This window comes from Lontra canadensis, unplaced genomic scaffold (assembly GCF_010015895.1).
Source record: "Lontra canadensis isolate GAN:19392208 unplaced genomic scaffold, GSC_riverotter_1.0 scaffold45, whole genome shotgun sequence".
Lineage (NCBI taxonomy): Eukaryota > Metazoa > Chordata > Mammalia > Carnivora > Mustelidae > Lontra > Lontra canadensis.
In genome coordinates, this window is record NW_022631039.1 from 11,888,365 (window position 1) to 11,909,896 (window position 21,532).

The 21,532-nt window shown below is 54.7% G+C and overlaps 1 protein-coding gene across 4 annotated transcripts in view; it reads left to right on the forward strand.

The window, feature by feature from the left end:
• Nucleotides 1-21,532, forward strand: part of RADIL (Rap associating with DIL domain) — a 66,859-nt gene that overhangs the window by 25,324 nt on the left and 20,003 nt on the right. For 3 of the 4 annotated variants that reach the window (XM_032872769.1, XM_032872767.1, XM_032872766.1), the window contains exons 2-3: nt 17,592-17,824; nt 19,384-20,022. In XM_032872769.1, coding sequence (XP_032728660.1) covers nt 17,762-17,824; nt 19,384-20,022 — 702 coding nt within the window. In that variant the 5' untranslated portion in view covers nt 17,592-17,761. Of the gene's footprint in view, nt 1-16,501; nt 16,575-17,591; nt 17,825-19,383; nt 20,023-21,532 lie in introns of those variants that run through there. The other variant, XM_032872768.1, reaches the window with a different exon arrangement.

The window sequence follows — 21,532 nt, forward strand, 5'->3', positions numbered from 1 at the left end:
GGCCCGAGTCCGTCCAGTAAGCACAGCCCCCAGGTGCAGGGCGCCAGCCTCCCCACCTGCCGGCCTGTGGGACCAGAGGCCCCCGGCAGGCCGTGGCTGGCCAGGTGCAGGACAAGGATCACGGTGCTCCGGGTTAGAAAGAGGGCCGTGGACGGCGAGGCGGAGTCGCTGGTGGTGTTTGAAATCCAGCCAGGCAAACCGCAGCTGGAGTCTGTGGTTGCCTTTCAAGGCCTGGAACCACTCTGCCTGCCATCCGCCGGGCTCTGAGCCAGCATCGCATTTTCCTGAAAGATGGGACTCCTCCGTAGCCCAGCGAGTGACTCCCTTTGGCCACAGCCTAGGCGGGGTCTCCCTGCCCCCCGAGCTCACTCTGCCTTTGTCTGAGCTGCTTGTGCTCGGGCACCTGGAGGCCCAGCCTGGCCGGAACCCCAGGGGCATTCACCTGTCACATAGACCCCCGCCACAGACCACGGTCCTGACATGGCCCTTCTCCGCTTCCAGCTTCTGCTGAGACATGTGGGTGCTCGCGAGCTGCTGCAGCGCCCCTGGGTGGATGGGGAGAACGGCTGAGGGGCACCCCGAGTTGGTCTCTCCACAGGGGCTTGGTGTGGTCCAGCGCTCAGACCTTCAGGTCCTTCCGAGGTGCCGAAAGAGGCTTGAGTGGGACAGTGAGCCTCGTCTCTGTGCCACACTCCCCCGAGGCGGGGTCTGACTCTCGGCCTCTTCTGTCTGCGGGGAGGCTGAGCATTTGCTGTCCTGCAGTCGGGCTCCCTGTGGACTCTCAGCTTTTTGCTTCTCTCCTCTCGGCCTCTCGAGGCAGGTGGCCAGCGGAAAGCAGGTGGCTTCTGCTGAGTGGTCCGTTTGGGCCTTTCGGTGACAGGTCCTGCTTCCGCACGACCAGGCCCCCTTCCAGGCTGCTGGGGGCACATCTCCCGTGTCCTCGTGAGCCTACGCTGCCACCCGCTCCAAGTCCGGGTGCCTGGGACACGCCGCTCCCAGCCGTTTCTGCTTCCTTGGAGGCGCTTTGGGGAAGTGTTCACTCTCTTACGAGCCCTCACCAGCAGCGTCTTTCCTGCCCCTTTCCTCTGACTAGCCTGCTGAAGGCCGTCGGGGCTCTTTCTGCTGTGCTCCCCGGATTCTTCCGGCTTCCCCCCTCTGCCTGACTCTGGAGTGCCTTCCCTGTTGTACGTGTCGGTCACAGCAGTGCCTCACTTCGCAGTGTGCTAGTCCACGGTCATCTGTGCAACAAACAACTGTGCATCTAGTGCCTTCTAGTGTCTCACGGTGTCATGGGTCGGGAGGCTGGCACCGGCTAGCAGGATCCTCGCTCACTTGGCGGCTCCGGGCTCTCAAGCCCATGGGCTACTGGCAGCATGGAGTTCCTTGGGGTCGCAGGACTGAGGTCCCCATCTGGCCTCTGCCTTGCCTTCTGCTGCTGTTAGCTGTCAACCAGGGACCCCTCCCAGCCCCACAGTGGAGCACCCCCTTGTTCAAACCTTTCTCAGAGTTCAGGTCTCTATTTTCTGTGACTGGCTGGAGAAAACTCCTTGCTTTGAAGGCACTCACGTTATGTCAGTCCCGCTGGATTGTGTCTATATCTTAAGATCAACCCGGTCGGGGCCTCACTTAGATCTACAGAATCTCTTGGGCCTTGAACACAACGATGGGAGTAATCCCAGGAGGCGGAGGTGATGGGGGTCATCTTAGAGTCCGGCCTCCCTCAGTGGCCTCCTGTAGTTTCTCTGCACTTGGGCAGTCTGGTGCAGACCCTACTCAAGCAGGTACACACATGGGGTTTGGGTCAAAGTCTGTTGTTTTTAGGAATGGGATTACGTACTTGATTTTCCTGCCAAACTCCTTCTACGTCTTCTTTTTTTTTTTTTTTGAAGATTTTATTTATTTGTCAGAGATGGAGAAACTCTCCCCCCCCACATTTATTACAGTTCCCATTCATTCACTTTAGGAATTAAAAAATATTCCATGGTGTGGATGGAGTGCTGTGTATGTTTTGGGATCATTAAGAATAATTTCACAATACAGGACTGTGTGTGACTTACTACTAAAATAGATAATAATATGTATTACTTAGCACTAAAATGAAAAGGACTTCTAGTTAAACCGGACACAATGCTTCACTATTACTTAGGATTCTTAGTTTTGTACTTCCCTAAAGAGCTCTAGTAAACCTAACGATTTATTTAAATGTGGATTTTCATCAGTATTCATTTTGCACATACATGAAAAGATAAAGGCGAGTGAAATAAGTCCAGTGTCTGATTCTTCTTTTCAAGCCCGGGCCATGGACGTGCCCGTGCGCACACAGTGGCCTCTTCTCTGCCCTCCAGAGCACAGAGAGGTCCCCACCGTCATCTCTGCAGCCTTCTTCCCAGCAGTTGGCGTGAAATTCTGTGAGTTTTGTATGTGACAGCCCGTGCTCATGCTCCTTCTTCAAATAATCCGTAACTGACTGAAATATTGTAGGATCTCCCCCGACCCCCGGCCTCGCGGGGAGTGACAACCAAGTTGTGGCCAGGCTGACCGGCCGTATGCATACAGGACACCTTACCACTTTCAAAGATGCAAATAATGGCAAGAATTTAAAATGTAAAGAAAAGTGTATCTAGGAATGGATGACATGTCAACCCTGAGTGTGTACGTTCATTCATTCATTTAGTAGATTGAAGAGGATATATGTTTAAAAACATTTACTTATTGGGATGCCTGGGTGGCTCAGTTGGTTAAGTATACAACTCTTTCTTTCTCTCTTTCTTTCTTTCTTTCTTTCTTTCTTTCTTTCTTTCTTTCTTTTAAAGATTTTATTTATTTATTTGAGAGATATAGAGAACAGAGGGAGAGTAAGAGAGAAAAGCAGGCTCCCCGCTGAGCAGGGAGCCCAGTGCGGGGCTTGATCCCAGGACCTGAAGGCAGATGCTTAACCGACTGAGCCACCCAGACCCCCCAAAGTGTACAACTCTTGATCTCAGCTGGGGTCTTGATCTTGGCTCGGGTCTTGATCTCAGGGTCATGAGTTCAAGCCCCACGTTGTGCTCTGTGCTGGGTATGGAGCTTACTTGAAAAAAATATTATTTTCACCAAAGTTACATAGGTGCACAGTTAAGGCAGTCCTCATTAAAAACAAAACCGTAGGGGCACCTGGATGGCTCAGTGGGGTAAGCCTCTGCCTTCGGCTTAGGTCATGATCTCAGGGTCCTGGGATCAAGACCCGCATCGGGCTCTCTGCTTGGCAGAGAGCCTGCTTCCTCCTCTCTCTCTCTGCCTGCCTCTCTGCCTACTTCTGATCTCTCTCTGTCAAATAAATTAAAAATAAAAAATATTTTAAAAAAATAGAAAAATAAAAACAAAACCACAAAGACCACACATGGAGTTCCCTGCCCCAGCCTGCCCTTCCCAATTTTGCAGTCCTCCAAGGAAATCATTCTCATTGGTGAACTATTTCTTTCTTGTCATTTAATTCCATTAATTCCACAGCTTAAAATAACAAGCTTATCCTATTACTACTTGATTTTTTTTTTTTAAATTTTGGGCACCTGTAGTGACTTCCTACCATGAAGGTGGGAACGGCTCTTGTTCAAACGTCCAGCTGCCGTGCACGTTCCCCGTGCAGTCGGTCCGAGCGGTGGTTGGATTAGGAACCAGGGTGCACTCTTCCTTCCTGCCCAACCTTTAGTTTCTTTTGAAATTAATTATTGTCATTATTGTTTGTTTTTTCTCGGTACTTTTCCCTAATGCAGTATCCCCTAGCTCTCTGCCAATTACCTTATTTCAAGATGCTCAGGTAGCTGGGGACACTGGGGCGGCTCAGTTAGTTAAGTGTCTGCCTTCAGCTCAGGTCATGATCCCAGGGTCCTGGGATCGAGTCCCACATTTGACTCTCTGCTCAGTGGCAAGTCTTTTTCTCCCTTTGTCCCTCCCCTGCCTTTCTCTCAAATAAATAAATATATAAACATCTTTTTAAAAATCAAGAATATATATATTAAAGAAAAAGATGAAAAGATGCTTGGACATATGGCATATTTGATCAGCTCCAGGGTTTTGGAGTCTCCTGCCTTATTTCAGTCTGGGCTGGCCGCCCCTGAAGCCTGTAGCCATGGTTCACATGCCTCTCCCTGGGGAAGGACCCCCTGTTTCTCCTGGTTCCCCCTTCCTTGTTCTAGGTTAAACGCCCCTCTCTTGGTGGGGTGTCTCCCCGGTGGCTTCCTGAGAAAGTGCGCATGGGAATTAAAATTGCTTAAGACCCTGTATGTCTCAAAAGATCATTATCCTGCTTAATGCTCAATATTTATCTGGATGTAGAGTTGAAAACAACGTTCTTCCTAGAACTTATGACGGTGTTGGCACATTTCTCGTAACTTCCAGTGCCTCTCTGAGAAGCTGCTAGATACTGTTTCCTCAAACCTCATGCTCAGTGGCTTTCTTCTCCTTCTGGAAGCACATAATTTTTTTTTTTAAGATTTTATTTTATTTATTTGACAGAGAGAGATCACAGTAGACAGAGACAGGCAGAGAGAGAGAGAGGGAAGCAGGCTCCCCACCGAGCAGAGAGCCCGATGCGGGACTCGATCCCAGGATCCCGAGATCATGACCTGAGCCGAAGGCAGCAGCTTAACCCACTGAGCCACCCAGGCGTCCTGAAAGCACATTATTTCTTTATGCTGCTCCCGCCCCAGCCTTGCCCTGAACAGGGACCTGTGTGCCTTGGGAAGGTGTATTTGGACTCTGGTGTTAGTCTTACCTTTTCATTTAAAAAATTATGGTTGCGTATCTTGACTCTTCATGCATTTTTATTATTTTTTTTTATTTGTCAGAGAGAGAGAGCGCACAAGCAGGCAGAGCAGCAGGCAGAGGCAGAGAAGCAGTCTCCCTGCTGAGCAAGGAGCCCGATGTGGGACTCAATCCCAGCACCCTGGGATTATGACCTGAGCTAAAGGCAGCCACTTAGCCGACTGAGCCACCCAGGTGTCCCCCTTCATTATTTTTTAGTCTCTCTCATGTGCTGGACTTTGGATGGGCCATTTTAGTCTAGAAACTCGTGATCTTCAGTTCTGAAAAGCTATGTTACTGCCTTGATGATTTCTTTTGGCTCTTCTGTTATTCAAGTCCTGGATCTGTTTTTCTGATTTTTGGTCTCCTAGTTTCTCATCTTTGTCTTTTTGCTCCACTTTCAAAGCAGCAGCCTCCACCACCTCTTCCAGCACGCGGTGAGCGGTGAGCAAGGGGAGCTCATTCCAGGGCAGCAGTGGGGGGCGGTGGAGATGCAGAATTGGGGGGGGCGGCAGGAGTGACCCTTCTCTGGGGGCAGGCTTTCTTAAGAGAGATGGGACTGCTCTGCTCTGGTAGGAAGAACTGCTTCTGCCGCTGGACCCAGGGGACGCCCACTGGCTGTGGCTGGAGCGGAAAGTGGCCCGAGGTCAGCCACGTCTGTGTGTGCTAGTTGTCACGTGTCACTCGGTCCTTCCTGAGAGAAGACTTAGAGCCATCTCGTCATCATGGGGGAACCAGACAGGGCCTTGGGTCCAGCTAAATAACATTCTTGCTTCTGCCACACCGCTGTTTCTTTGCCACAGTTCTGGAAGGCTCTTCACAGTCAGTCCGTCTGTGACTGATTGACAAATGGCTTGAGCATTTTATCTACTCGGTTACCCATTATCTTAATTGAGTTATTAGTTCCTGCTAAAGAGGGGATGTTACTTCCTCACTGAGACTCGAATTAATGTGAGAGGGTCCAGGTTTTACCACGGAAATAATGTTCATCAGTGCTTTAAAATGCAGTATCTCGGGGGGGAGGGGGTAACTGGGTGACGGGCATGAAGGAGGGCACGTGATGGAAGGAGCGCTGGTGTTCCGAGCCACTGACGAACCCCTGACCTCTCCCTCTGAAACTAATGCTATACTATATGGTAATTAACTGAAGTTATGTAAAATAGAATAAACTTTTTAAAAAATGCAGTTTCTCTGCTTAAAAAATGACATTCCTATTGTCGAAAATTTGGAAAATAGGGAAAGTATAAAGAAGAGACTAAAAATCACCTAAATGTCCCCTCCTATCTTTCCAGGCTTAGTGTCGTATTTACTTTCTTACACAACTAAATATACATAGTTATATGCCCTCTTTTTAAACTTTTATTTATTTGCTCATATTGGGAACATAATTTTTTCTTTTAAGATTTTATTTATTTATGTGACAGAGATCACAAGTAGGCAGAGAGGCAGGCAGAGAGAGAGAGGGGGAAGCAGGCTCCCCGCTGAGCAGAGAGCCCGATGTGGGGCTCGATTCCAGGACCCTGGGATCATGACCTGAGCCGAAGGTAGAGGCTTCAACCCACTGAGCCACCCAGGCGCTGCCAGTGAGTGATACCTGCCATATCTCTATTGGAGTTAAGAACAGTTCCCATTTTTGTTCATAAATAAGCTTATATAAGCATCCTTGTACATAAATGTTTGATTCCTTTCTGATTATTTCTGTAGGACAGCAGCCTAAAAGTAGAATTCCTTTGTGGAAGGATGGAGATGTCTCTAGATACTGCTATGTCTCTATCTAATAGTGGTAGAGCGAACATATCTTGAGGGCTATTTTTATTTTTTATTTTTAAAAAGATTTTATTTAGTTATTTGACAGAGACACAGCAAGAGAGCGAGCACAAGCAGGGTGAAGGAAGGGCAGAGGAGGAAGCAGGCTCCCTGCTGAGCGGGGATCCCGATGTGGGGCTCGATCCCAGGACCCTGGGATCATGACCTGAGCCAAAGGTAGACGCTTAACCACTGAGACACTGAGGTGCCCCTCGAGAGCTATTTTTAAAGCTGGGGGTGGATCAGGGCCACTTTCCATCCCTAGCAGCAGTTTCTGAGAATGCCCATCTCCGTACCCTCAGCATCGCGTGATTCCGTCATTTAAAATTGTTTGCTGGTTTGACAGGGGAACATGGTTTCTCGGTGCTGCAGTTTGTGTTCCTGGAGGATTTGCGAGGTCGACCGCTTTTATGATGTTTATCAAGTGTTTATATTTCTCATTCCCTACCGGTGTGCTTGATTTTGAGATACTGCAAGCGCATGAGAGCAGACACAGATTGATGTGCTGAACTATTAGTGTCCGTCTGACCCCGCTGAAGGGATGGGGCTGCTACAGAGATCCGGGGGGCGGGGGGCACGTTGTTCCCGTGGACGTTTTCCTGGATTCTCCCAGGGTACATGGAGAGAGTCAGGGAGCTCAAGATATCTGCATTTTCCCCGGGAATCGAGTCCCTCGGTCGCTGGCAGGAAGGAAGCATTTGGTAGCTCCTTGGGGAGAGAGCTGGCAGTGTGCGGTAGCAGTGGAGCTGGTGGCAGCGGAAGCCGCAGGGCTGGCAGTGGACGGTGGGTGCCCACTGCGGACAGCCTGCATGTGCCCAGGAGGGAGGGGACAGGACTCAGCCCTTCCTGGTGGCAGCCCATTTTCAGAACCGCTGGGGTAGACTAGGCTGGTGTAGACGGCTACTGTGAGTGGTCTCTGTGCCATGTGCCTGGCTTCTGGTGTCCCCAGTGTCTCCTGCAGGGCCCCCCGCCAGCCAGATTGTGTCCTCTATGCCCTGGAGAGGCCAGGGTGGGGTATGTGTGGCGGCAGTTGGGGAGGGGGCCGTGTGCAGGTGAGGGCGGAGAGCACGAGGGCTGGCCTCGGGGAAAACTGCCCAGCCGAGCTGTGCCTGGAGGACAGGCGTGTCCCCGCATGTCTGGGTGTATCTCTGCTGGCTTGGCTCCTGGGTGGGTCATGGTCTGCCGTCCCCATCAGGTCACTCTGATTCAGCCCTCACCTTTCCCTCTCTCAAGTCCCTGTCCTGATCTCCTCACGTCCGCCTTCTCGCTTTTCAGTGATAGCAGCCCTGTGGTTTTTCCCACGCAGTAGTGTCATTTCAGCTGTTTTGAGTGTGTGGGTCTTTGGGAAGAGGATTTGCGGAGACCCTTCCTCAGCTGTCCCAGGTGAACCGGGCACTGTGCTGTGTCTGTGGAAAGGATCGCATGGCGTAGGCTCGTAGTCTGGATTTGGTGCCTTCCAGTGATTGATTGATTTTTGTGTGTTAAATCCACCTTGCGTTCCTGGCATAAATCCCGCTCGGTGGTGATGTACCCTCCTTTTTATCTCTTGCCGGATTTGGTTTGCCATTGTCTTGTTGGAGACTTTTTCGTCTCTGGCCTTGTTTTTGTTGTTTTTTGCTTAATATCCTATTCTAAAGATGTGCTCACGTTGCTGCTTAGGGAAGCGGGTCCCTCGTTATCGTTGCTGTACAGTACTGCGACGTGTGAATGCACACGGTTTATGTGGCCATTCTCTTGCTGACACACACTCGGCTTGTTTCCAGGCTGGGCTCAGTCGGGTGATGCTGCTGGGCCCGTGTTGTGATGACGCGTGCGCTTCTGTCAAGTCTGCACCTGGGAGGGGCACCTGGCGGGGGCGCTCAGGCGGTCGGGCGTCTGCCTTTGGCTCTGGTCATGATCCTGGGGTCCCAGAGTCGAGCCCCACATCAGGCTCCCTGCTCGGTGGGGTGCCTGCTTCTCACTCGGCCCCTCCTCCTTCTCGTGCTCTTTCAAATAAGTAAATAAAGTGTGCACCTGGGACTGGGGTCGGGGCAGGGGGCAGTGGGCGTGCGCACGTCCCGCGGCCAGAGATGCTGCTCAACCTTTTTCTCCTAAGCGTGCCTGCTTGTTCTCCCTCCCACCGGCGGTGTGAGAGTGCAGGCTGTTCTGTTTTCTCTCTCACACTCGGTGCGGCCTGTCTTCTCCATTTTAGCTCTTCTCACAGTGGTACGGTGGTACTGCTTTGTGGTTTTAATTCGTAAATCTGATGATTAATGAGGCTAACCACATTTTCCTACGTTTAAAGACCATTCGGGACACGCGTACTTTGCAGTATCAAACTGCAAAGTATCAACGCTCCCGTCTACTTATCTGTTGGGTTCTCTGCCTTTTCCGTATTGATTTTGGAGACGAGTCTTTTTCCAATGTGTGTCCTATAAATGTCTCCTCTTCTCTGCACATGGCCTCGTCCAACTTCTGAAGAGAAGTTCATAATACAGTGATTGTGTTGGAAAAGCAGAAACCACCCCAGATGGGGAGGGGAACTCAGGTTCCCAGTCCTGCCATATCCCTTTATGAGACCCTCCAGGTCCCATTCAATAACGGATCAGGGTTATTTCTCAAAGAAGAAGCCGAGCTCCGAACCCCAGAGTGGCCGCAGATTCTCCCGGGGCTGTCGGATCCCAGGGTCGGGGCAGCTTGCCTGCAGCCCAGACTCGCTGCCCATCTTCCTCTTGCTCTGGTCTCCACTGAAACTTGGCCCCTGTGTGTTTAGTCGCTCACTGAGGTGTGCTCTTAAGGGCGGGAGTGGGTGTTCAGGGAGGGAGGCCTCTTCTTGTGGCTCCCATGTGAGGTTATTGTATGTTCTAGAAGCAAGGGAAGGCCGGTCTTTTTCAGATACAGGAAGACAGTCTACTTCTCTTGGTAAGTAAGGCTCAGATTGAATCAGGGGTTCAAGCTTCTCTGTGTCATTGGAGCCCACCCTGCTTTCCCTGTTCCAAATGTTAGGGTCCCTCTTTTTCCCAGTCAGTGTCTTAACACACGGGAAACTTGGTGAGGCTGTGAATTCAGTTTTCGCTGTTATTCCACAAACCACACAGTTAAATTTTATATCCAATTTTTAGTTTGGTTGACAAAAGAAACATTCTTTTAGAGTCCCTCCGAAACTTTCTTGTTTCTCTGAGCAATGTAAGCGTCATATTGGAGAGCTGTACTTGTCAGGGTCTGTAACCTCGCAGCCCTGAGAAGCATCTGTGGGCAGTCTTCCCTTTGTGAGCAACACCTTCCCCCCCACGTAAGAAGTCTTTGTGTGCCCAATGTCATGAGCATCTTGGCCTGTGTTTTCTTCTGAATGCTTTCTTGTTCTGCCTCCGTGTCTAGATCTGTAATCCATCAGGAATTAATTTTTGTGGATGGTGTGAGGTAGGGGGTCGTGATTCATGTTTTTTCCGTATGGAGATGCACTTGGCTCAGTATCATTTATTGAGAAGACCATCCTTCCTGTGGATGTGCGGTTCTGTTCCAGGACTCTCATTTCTGTCCCAGTGGTCTGTTGGCCCATATACCGGTGCCCCATTCTCTCAGTTCTCGTAGCTTAGAACAGGCTCTTATCTGGTAGTACGAGTGTTCAGCGTTGTCGTTGGTCTTCAAGGCTACCTCACCCTTTGCATTGCCATATACATTCACATGCATGCACACACTTGCTCATGCACACATGTCCCTGCACACACACACACACACACACACACACACACCTGCCAAGACCCTGTCTGCACTGCATTGGGCTTACACACCAATTTGGAGAGAACTGACATCGTACACTCCATCAGCTTGGTATAAACCTTTCTATCTATCAAGACTTCTATTTCTGTCCGCGGTGCCGTGCAGTTTTCAGTGTCGTGGTCCTGCACGTTGTCTGATGGACTTACTCTGCAGTGGTCTTGTGTCATTACTTTTGTAGATCCTTGTCTCATTGTCTCTCCCATGTGAAAACATGATGGGATGTGCACACCCGCCACGTCTCCTCGCCTCACTAATTCTAGTAATTTGTCCATAAGATCCTCCCGCAGTTTCTAGAAACACGATCACAGTGTCTGCAAAATACTTATAATTTTCTTTCTTTCTTTCCCATTCTTAGACCTTTCCTTTGTTTTCCCTGCCTTAATTATACTGGCCCAGGACCTCCAGTGTGATGTTGAACAGAAATGGTCAGCAGCATCCTTGTCTTCCTCCTGCTGGGGGAGGGGGCTCGGTACACATTTTGTTGAGAATTTTCTCTGCCAGTGGTCATACTGGTCCTCAAAGCTGTGCTGACGTATTCCCATCCACCTGCGGTATTAAACCTTTATGGGGTTTAATGTGAGAATGAAATAGAATTAAATGCAGAATGCCCAGAAGAAGACTGGCTATATAGTAGGTAGGTGCTCCCCAAATTATCTGTAAGTTAGTTGTTCTTTTTTGTGTATTTTGAATACAAAACATTAAGGATTGCTTGGTACCAAGAACTCCATCCCCTGTCTTTGCTAAAGTCAAAAAGGACATTCTAATTCAAGAGGACTCACTTGAGCCCCCTTCTGCATTAGTTAAGAGTGTATCCCAACTGTTATTAGGGATTATTTAAAATAGTTTAATTCCCCCAATTCTAGTTAAATTCCCTTACGCAGGACCCTTTTGTTGCCCTGTCCATTGCCAGTGGTAACCACATCTGTGAGACCTCCAGCCCCGGCTGGCGGGTGCACACAACACTAAAATTTCCAGATCGTACATATTGTTTCAAACTCTTAGAGTCCCGGAGGGAAGAGCAAACAGGATTCCGAGGTAAAACCGGCAGGTTAAATTTATTGTCCTGAACTTAGTGACGTTCAGGAAAGAGCTGTGTTTTTCTTTCCAGCGCTGTTCTGGAGCCAGCATCGAGCCCATGACCGGAGCTCTGGTGACAGCTACCCACTGTTTTCAAAATTAATTTTGCCACCCCTGGTATGCGCAGTCCTCTCCTCTCCGCCAGCAGAGGGGAATCTGCTCCAGCCTGTTGTGGCGAGAAGAGGGGATACATGTCAAAGAGCTGTGGGGCCCGGGGTGTCACCCCCCCACCTCCTCTTTCCCTGCCCAACTGGCTGCCTCCCCACCCCCCTGGCATGTCTGAGCAGGGGACAAGGAACCAGGGAGTCCTGCCCTGTGGAGCCGCACACCGGGGGGCTTCTCCCCAGGCTGGCGAGGGGCAAGCTAGAGCCGGTGGCCAGGGGAAAGCAAGGCCCAGAGCTCCTTTCTGCAAATGCGTCCATTCTCTCACGGTCTCGATCAAGGTCACACCTGCAGATTTGGAGCCCTTTCCCAGTTCCCAGGTCAGAGGCAGACCGTCCAGGAGAGGCTGGCGACCCCGTGCCTCCCGTTTGCATTGTGCCTCCGGTTGCTTCAGAATCTCCTCGAGTTTAGTTATCCTCTTAAAACGTGGAAAGTGATCACTTTGCTTCTGGGTCTGGTGCCTGTGTGTGTTAGCAAGTGTTAGGTGGCCTGGCAGGTCCTGTGTATGTGTCCTTGGCTGTGAACATGACAAGGTTAGGTCCCTTGTGTATCGGTTGTGAACACAACAAAGTGGGTCCTGTGTGTCCTTGTTTGTGAACATGACAAGGTGGCTACCTGTGTGTGTCTTTGGTTGTGAACACGACAGGGTGGGTCCCTATATGTGTCCTTGGTTGTGTACATGACAAGGTGGGTCCTCATGTGTGTGTCCTTGGTTGTGAACATGACAAGGTGGGTCCTCATGTGTGTTTCCTTGGTTGTGAACACAATAGGGTGGGTGCTGTGTGTGTGTCCTTGGTTGTGAACATGAGAAGGTGGGTGCCTTGTGTGTGTCCTTGGTTGTGAACACAACAAAGTGGGTCCCGTGTGTGTTCTTGGTTGTGAACATGACAAGGTGGGTCCCCATATGTGTGTCCTTGGTTGTGAACATGACAAGATGAGTCTCATGTGTATGTCCTTGGTTGTGAACACAAGGTGGGTCCCCATGTGTCCTTGGTTGTGAACATGACAAAGTGGGTCCCGTGTGTGTCAGTTATGAAAATGACAAGGTGGGTCTTGTGTGTCCTTGGTTGTGAACATGACAGAGTGGTTCCCCGTGTGTGTCCTTGGTTGTGAACACAGCAAGGCGGGTCCCCATGTGTGTCCTTAGTCGTGAACATGAGAAGGTGGGTCCTGTGTGTCCTGGGTTGTGAACATGACAAGGTGGGTCCCATGCATGTCTTTGGTTGTGAACATGACAGGGTGGGTCCCCCTGTGTGTCCTGGGTTGTGAACACAAAAGGTGGGTCCTGTGCGTGTCCATGATTATGAACACAACAAGGTGGGTGCTGTATGTGTGTCCTTCATTGTGAACATGACAAGTTGGGTCCCCTGTGTATGTGTCCTTGGATGTGAACGTGACAAGGTGGGTGCCGTGTGTGTGTCCTTGGTTGTGAACATGACAAAGTGCGTCCCGTGTATATGTCCTTGCTTGTAAAGATGACAAAGTGCATCCCTGTGTGTGTCCCTGGTTGTGAACACGACAAGGTGGGTGCCGTGTGTGTGTCTTTGTGAACATGATAAGGTAGGTCCTGTGTGTGTCGGTTGTGAACACGACAAGGTGGGTCCTGTGTGTGTCCTTGTTTGTGAACATGACAAGGTGGGTCCTGTGTGTGTCATTGGTTGTGAACACGACAAGGTGGGTCCTGTGTGTGTCGTTGGTTGTGAACACGACAAGGTGGGTGCCGTGTGTGTGTCCTTGTTTGTGAACACGACAAGGTGGGTCCTGTGTGTGTCGTTGGTTGTGAACATGACAAGGTCGGTGCCATGTGTGTGTCCTTGTTTGTGAACACGACAAGGTGGGTCCTGTGTATGTCGTTGGTTGTGAACATGACAAGGTCGGTGCCGTGTGTGTGTCCTTGTTTGTGAACACGACAAGGTGGGCCCCGCACGTGCCCTGGGGCAGCACAGAACCCTCCCCAGGTTCTGATTACCCAGACCTCTGCTTTCCCTCCTCTGCTGGGTATTTCTGCTTTTCCACCGGGGCGGGTATGTCAGGGTGGGAGTGGGGAGCCCGTATCTGCCACCTTTCCAGGAGCTGACAAACACTTGTCTAGAGAAAAGAATTAGAAATCCAAAACTCAAGTTAAATTGGTAGGTGGTCAAGTAAGTTTACCAAGGGCTCCGTGCATCTCTGTAGACAGGGCTTTGGGGACAAAGGAGGGAGAGTGGCCCTGCAGTAGTTCCTCTGCCTGTCTACCGTGTTCCAGAGCCTTCTGGGTGCTTTTATGAAGTACAGATTCCTGGGTGTCCCTCAGACCTACAGAATCAGGCCAGAACCTCTGGCCCCACTGAGCTCAGTCGCAGCAGAGCAGGAAACTGTGGGATCAGCATGTCCGGCCCACGTGGGGAGGGTGGCGGGTGTGATGGGAGAGTGGGTGTCCTCTGGCCTCCTAGGCCTTGGAGCGCATCTCCACCCGCTCCGCCCACAGGCGGGGGGAAGCGCTCTTCCATAGGGTGAACCGCTTTCCACCTAGACTCCCTGTGGCCTGGAAGCTGTGGACCCTGCCACCCTCTTATTTCATTAGAACTCCTTTGCTGGAAAACAGTGCTTCCCGGTCTAGTCTCCCCCTTGTGAATGAAATCCCTGACCGGTGTGGGGAGGGGGGTGCAGAGATCCCACCATCAGGCCCCAGACCCTGCCGGCCCCCAGCCCTTGCTCTCTGCTCCTTAGCCGCATCACAGGCAGCCTGGGCCCCAGGGGCTCAGCGCCCTGAAAACTGCCGCGCTGTGCAGGCCAGCGGCATGTGCCATGCTTTTGAAGGTTTCTGGGGGTGAATCTGGCCAGGATTCTGTCGGGCTGTGTGCCACCTGGCATCCCCTACCAGAGCGGAGGACGACAAAGTTCAGCACTTCTGTCCTTGTGCGCGGTGCACAGACACATGGACCTGATGATGGCAAAGCTGAAGGAGAATCAAATGTCATCAGGGAAGGGGCTGTCCTACAAGCCCTTGGGAAGCCTCGGGTCCTCCTCTGAGCTGCTCCCCGGGTGTGGGGCTGGGGTTCATCTCCAGCAGCGGCATCAGGCTGGCCTGACCCCGGAGTGCCCCACCCCGCCGTGGGGAAGCCATGGTCACACACCTGGGACAGGCCCACAAAATGTTTTTGACTTTTACTTTAAGAAAGTTTAAAGAAGTAACAGTTTACATAATGTGACTGATACCCGTATCTTCCTCCCAGAACTGACATGACATCTTGAAATCATATTGATCTAGAATTTTCTTAAGTGAAAGCAGAGCGTTGTCTGTATACAGCCACAGGGCCAGGTTCTGGGGCTGCACGTGTGTCCTGCTAGCTGCGGTGCCCGGTGTCATACGCAGACTCCGCACCGCCCCTCGAGACAGCCGTTTCCTCAGTTTGCTGCATGTCTTTTCTGTTTTTTTTTTTTTTAAGATTTTATTTATTTATTTGACAGACAGAAATCACAAGTAGGCAGAGAGGCAGGCAGAGAGAGGGGGAAGCAGGCTTCCCGCAGAGCGGAGAGCGGAGAGCCTGATGTGGGGCTCGATCCCAGGACACTTGGATGATGACCTGAGCTGAAGGCAGAGGCTTTAACCCACTGAGCCACCCAGGTGCCCCTTCTATCTGTTTTTAAGAAGAGCTTTCCGTGGGTGCGTAGGTGACCCATAACCCGTGAGCAGCACACAATGACGTTTCCTGCACTTCTGAGGGCTGTGACCAGGAGGTCCTCCTCCTTCCATGTTACACTCGGCCTGCTGCTTCCACCCCCCTTCCGGGGGCACACTTGACCCCCCCTTTCCCCCTGAAGTATCTTTAGCCTACGATCACAGTCCCCTAGAGGGTACCGTGGCCCATTCTGTGTCCTTGCATGGGTGTCTATGCATGTGTGCGGTGCCACGGGCCGGGGTACGCGGGGTCCCGTCAGGGTCACGTCCGCTGGGCGCTGTGGTCTGTGCTGCCCTTGAGCCATGCTGGCCTGGGTGCGTCCCTTCTGATGGCCTCTGCACCCCACCGCCCCTCAGCCCTGGCCCTTCTGTGCTCACGTGGCCGCCCCAGGACCCAGTAAGGGGACCTGGAAGCCAGGCCGAGCTGCCCAAGAGGGTCTGAGTGCAGGGTGAGAACCGCTGCTTGCCCCAGCGGGGTCAGGGAAGCCGGCCCTGGGCCTGGGGAGGGCCATGTGCCAGGGGCTGTGGGAGCCCAGCTGCACTGGAGCCTGGTTGGCGGGGAGCTCTCTTGTGGGCTACAGCCCGGGGACTCTGCCGTTGGTCTCAGGCCTCATCTGGGGGGCCCCTGGGAGCCCCTGGGAATCTAAGAGGAAAGGACCGCTGTCTCAGGCTCCGGACTCTTGGAAGGTGGTTCTGAGGCGCCTCCCATCCTCTGGCTCCTTCCCAGACGGAGAAGCTTCTGGCCTAGAACTTCATTTTGGGCTGGTTTTTAAATGTTTCTTCTTTTAGGTATGCCCTCATGGTCATATCGTGCTTCCTCAAGTGCTGGGGTCTGTCATCCTTAAGAGGGGCAGGTGGGATAGGGCAGTTGAGGCAGGGGAGGCTGGCTTCCATCTGCCCTACCAGCCCCTGCTGGTTCCCCCTGCCTTCCCCCCACCCTTGGCCCTGCTTGTCCCCTACCTCCTTCTGCCCCTCCCACAGCCCCCCCGGCAGCCTCTGTCTCCCCCCACCTGCTCCCATGCCCTCCTGCTCCCCCCACCCCCTCCCCCGCTCCCTCATGCCTACTCTCCCCATCCCCGCCTGCCCCTGGCTCCCACTCCCCCCCTCCCCTGCTCCCCCGCCCTTCCTCCCCCTGCCCTAGACGCTGGTGCCTGCCAGGGACTGGGCTGGCCGGCTCTGCAGCAGGCAGGGAGCAGCGGGTGCCCGGGCAGACAGCCTCAGACAGCCTTGCACTGCAGCTCTCCGACAGCCCGGCCTCCTGCAGAATCGGCTTCCCGCCTCCCGCGGGCTGCAGAAGCCGGCTTCCTCTGGGAAGGGCAGGTCTCTGGTAAGGCAGCACCTCGCTGCAGCTAGCCTGCCTCGCCTTCTCGGGCTTTGTCTGGTCTGGGCGAATGGTTGTAGGAAGGGAGGCTGCGGGGCGGGGGGCGGGGGTGTGGAGGGAGGCTGTGCAGAGCAGAGTCGGCAGAGGGCTGTGAAAGAACGTACCGGGGTCAGCCCTGCCCGTGCCGGGGACGGGAGCCCGACCTGGGCTCCATCTGGCTTCTGGGTTTGCAGTGGCATCAGTTTAAAAGACCACATCCTGGATGCATAAGACTCTTTCATGGGGGGGGGGGGTATGTGCACATGTGTGCATGCGTGTTTGCATGTGTGTGTGTCCGTGCATGCATGTGCATTCTGACCTGGCCCTGGCGGCCTCAGGGGACAAGCAGCCATTCTGTCCCAGACAGACCAGCCGGCTCAGTGCGCCAGGCGATGAGGGCACGGTAAAGAGGTGTGCGGGGAGACTGTGCAGGTGACGCGGGTACTGTAAAGGTGGTGGTGGGGGGAACGTGCGGGTGACGAGGGCACTGTAAAGGGGGTGTGGGGGGACCATGCAGGGTTCTCGTCTCACCTGGTCACAACATGTACTCGTGTACGTGCACATGGGCACTGTCCCCCCCCCATGCACACGTGTGCACACACGTTGGTAGGCCAGCAGGGCTCTGGGGACAGGGCAGCGACTCACATGAGCATGGTGACCCAGCAGAAGTTGATGCTGCAGTGGGTTTGGCATCGGGAGGGGAGGGGCTGCGGTGCCGCTGGTAGGGATGGGGTGGGTCATGGGCTCCTGCAGGGCATCTCAGGTCATGGACGGCTGGGCTGCCTGCTTTTTGGAGGAAGCCCCAGAGGTGTCCTGGCCTGGCCGGGATGGGGTCAAAGGGTGGAATCTCACGCGCTTCTCCAGCTCTGCTGAGCAGATGGTGCCTGGTGTCACTCGTGGGTCTGTGAGATCTGAATTCAGCGGTGCCCAGAGGCGAGCCTCAGTTAGCCTCTGACCATTTGCCCCATGTTGCTTCTGTTTCAGGGATAAACGCCCAGGCCCGGAGGCTGCAGCGGCACCGTGCCAAGGGAACCCCAGTCCTGGCTTCAGGGGGCGCCCGGAGCCCCCCCACGCCCCAGCTGCGCCGCACCGTCAGTGAGAGCAGCCTGAGCTCAGCCGCCACCCAGGGCCCCGAGGAGCGCTCCCGGGACACCATGCGCTTCTCCCTCTACGAGTCACCCCACCTGCTCCTCCTGCAGGGCTACAGCCAGCAGCACGTGAGCACCCCTGCCCGCCTCCCGGCCGCCCCCACCCCACGGAGTGGTCCGAGCCGCCAAATCAGCTCTGGCGTTGAAGAGGCTGTGGAAGCGGGGCTGTCCTAGATTCTGGAGGGAGCAGAGGCTTCCCCTAGGCTTGGTTTCCAGAGCATTCTCTGTCCAGGCCCCAGCAGGAGCCCGCGGGCAGGGGAGCTCACCTAATACCAGGTTCCTTCTCAAAGAATCGTCTGCCATCTTCCAGGCGGTGTCTCAGGCCATGCCGTGCCCTGGCTGTGGGGGACCCCGACATGGGCCCGCCCCCTTGTCCAGATGGGTGCTTGGCAGGCTTGTGGGGCACACGGCCCCGAGTGCGCTGCGGGAAGCCGCCTCCTCAGGCCCCCAGGCCCATGCTTCCCACCATGTCTGTGGGGGGGCCCTTGGCTAGAGAGGCGGATTCCCCAGAAGCTCCTGCCGGCTCTTCCTCCCGGCTCCTCTGCTCCCCGCCGGTTTGCTGAGCCCCCTTCAGGCTCCACCGGTGTGCGCTGTGTGGCTCTCCGAGCTCAGCTTAGTCCTACCAAACCCAGCCTGGCGCCTGCAAGCTGTAGACAGGATGCCGGACAGGGTTACGGGCGAGACTTTCCTGGGGCTCCACTCCAGCCCACAGGCAAGAGCTGGAGGGAAGGAGTCCTTAGGTGGACTCCCCGCGGAGAGGTCGGGGGTGGGGGGTTCCTTGGGCAGGGTCGGGAGGGGAGGGCGCCCTTGGCATGTGCGTCCTCAGCGCGCTTCTCCATACACGGCGCGTCTCACTAGCGCGTTAGACCTTCAGTTGTGGGTGTGACTTGTCGCATTCCCGTGAGGCGGAGCTAAGTCGAGGGCCCCCAGTGGTCACCGCACACACTGGGAGGCCAGCGTCAGGGGCCCGTCTTGGTGCAGGCTGGTGCGGCCCGATCCCGCTGGTTCTTCTGGGTGCAGACTCGGTCTTTAGCCTGACATCTGCTTTCTGCACTGCTAAGACCTATTGCTCTAGAAACACAGGCTCAGGAGTTTTCTTACAGGAAGTTTCTTGTTTATGAAACAGTGTCAGTGCATGAGGGTTTGGGGAGACGCTGTCTCTCGAGGAGGCATCTGTCCTCGCTGAGCTGGAGCCACAGGGGAAGGAGTTTGCCTTCCTGGGTCACAGATCACCGGCAGGGGTGGGGGTGCTTGGTGGCTCTTGGCCATGCCTGTGAGCCAGTGACTGTGCCCAGCGCAGCCCTTGTCGGGCCTCTGTTGTCTCTGAGCTGGAGTCATCCCTAGGTGTCCGGTGTGCCCCCGAGGCCTCCTCTGGTGCCTCCTCCTCCTCTGGTGCCTCCTCCTCCTCTGGTGTGCCCCCCCTCCTGGGGACAGCGTGGGTGCCCAGTGTGGGGCAGGCTGGGGCCAGCAGTAAGCTAGGAAGGGCTCCAGGGCAGGGCTGGCCCAGGATGGCAGCCCTGGCCATGTGGCTTAGGTGACCAGAGATGGGGACACCTTTTCCTTTCTTCCCAGTGACAGATTTGCCCAAGGTGGTGTCCTGCTCCTGAGGGCTAGTATTTGCATTTCAGGATAGCCTGGTGTACCTGCTGAACCGGGAGCAGCATACGGTGGGCCAGAGGACCCCGTCCAGCAAGCCCAGCGTCAGCCTCTCGGCCCCAGATATCCTGCCCCTGCACTGCACCATCCGCAGGCACCAGCCCCCCGGCCCAGAGCCGGCGGCGAGCAGGCTGGTGCTGGAACCCATCCCCGGGGCGCCTGTCTCTGTCAACTTCGCGGAGGTCGGAGGCCGGGCCGTGGTGCTGCGCCACGGGGACCTGCTCTCCCTTGGCCTCTACTACCTGTTGCTGTTCAAGGACCCAGCGCAGGCCCAGCCCCTGCCTGCCCAGGCCCTGGCCCGGCTGCGTGCCATGCCACGGAGCTGTGGGCTGTGCGGAGCCGCGCTCCGGGCCCGGGGCACCTCAGCCTCTGGCTCCGCGCCTGCCACCCTGCCCCGGCCGAGGCCGCTGCACCTGGAGTTCGAGCCAGAGGTGGAGGACACGCTGCTGCAGAGAATCCTGACGCTGGTTGAGCCTGGGGGGGACGACCACAAGCTGGCCCCCGCCTTCCTCCTCTGCCTCTGCATCCAGCACTCGGCTACCCGCCTGGAACCTGGCTCATTCGGGCAGCTGCTGCTCAAGATCGCCAAGGCCATCCGAGAGACAGTCTGGGTCAGTCACAGGCGTGTTGGGTGCGTCCGTGGCAGGTGGGAGGGTGCTTATGGCTATGGGAGGAGCTGGGTGGGAACTGGGGCCACCTGTGGGAAGTCTGAGGGCCAGCCTGCCCTGCCTGTGCACACCCAGTGAGCCCAGGGTGTCCTCTGTGGCGCTCTGTCCCTGTGCAGTCAGCTGTGGCATCCTGAGCTCTGGTCCCGTGTCCCTCCCAGCCACAGCATGCCCCGGAGCCCCCGAGCCCCAACACCCACTTGGCCTTCGTGCCCCATGCTTTCTGCCAGGAGCAAGCAGGGCTTCCGCCAGCACTCTGGTGTGGAGCCCTCATCAGCTGGTGGTGGGGTCACGGGACTGGCTGGCTTCTGTACATGGAAACACTTCCCTCCGTCAGGGTGTCTAGAGCACAGTACCACGCCTGTTTGGGCCCGGCTGGGGGGCTGGCCTGCATGTGGTCCGATGTCAGCCAGAGCCCCTGGGCTCCACCTGCTGCCTGCCTGAGCTCCCTTCCCCTCCCGGAAATGGCTCCGGGCCCCGCCAGGCATCCCCTGGGGGCAAGTGCAGGCCTGTCCCTGCAGGGCCGGGGCAAGCGCGCTGCAGGCTGCCTGGGTCCAGCTCTCAGGACCCCCACCGACTCCTGGCCCCTCCCACCCTCTAGTGCCTGGACTCCCCGGGGACCCAAAGCATGGCTGGTGGTTACACGCAGTCCCTCCAAGAGTTGCCCATTCATCCTGGCCTGTAAACTGCGTAGATTGTAGAAACTGGATGGGGTCCTAAGATTAAAACCCACATTTAAAATGTTCAAAGCCTTTTAAAAGCAAAAACCAACATGGGCCGTCACGTCCAGAGATCTGTGTAAGTTACCCGTGTGCATCGCGGGCATCTGAACCTCCCAGGGTTCCTGCGTGGATCATGTTGGGACTGTCCTGGTGTGGTCGCTTCCCTCGTGTGGTCTGTGCTCGGGCCAGGTCAAGTCCGTGCCATGCGGGAACCCGACCACACCGGGGCCTGTGGTGACTGTCTACACAGAACACGGTCCCATCCTAAGTCAGCTCTGGGGCGGACACTTCCTAGTGAGTCAGACGCTATGATGCCTGTGCCATAGGACATGTCCAAGCTGGGGAAACTGAGGCTTGTCGAGTTTAACAACCTCATCCAAGGTCTGGAGCTCAAAAGCAGAGGAATCCAGACCTAGGCCATTCCCTGTGTGCCTCCCCACATGCTTCCCCTGTTCGTGGGCCTCAGCCCTGGTCTTCTGAGAGCCCGACATTTCGTTTGTCCGTCTGTGTCTTGGGCATCAACTGCTCTATCTCCCACCCACTCGAGGCAGATCCTAGAACAAGGCACGGGGTCAGCAGCTAGGGCTCTGCTTAGACAGAAGACAACTTGCTACGAAAGCAGGAACCGTTTCTTTTCCTTTTTCTTTTTTAAAAAATATTTATTTATTCGACAGAGAGAGAGAGAGAGATCACAAGCAGGCAGAGAGAGAGAGGGGAGGAAGCAGGCTCCCCGC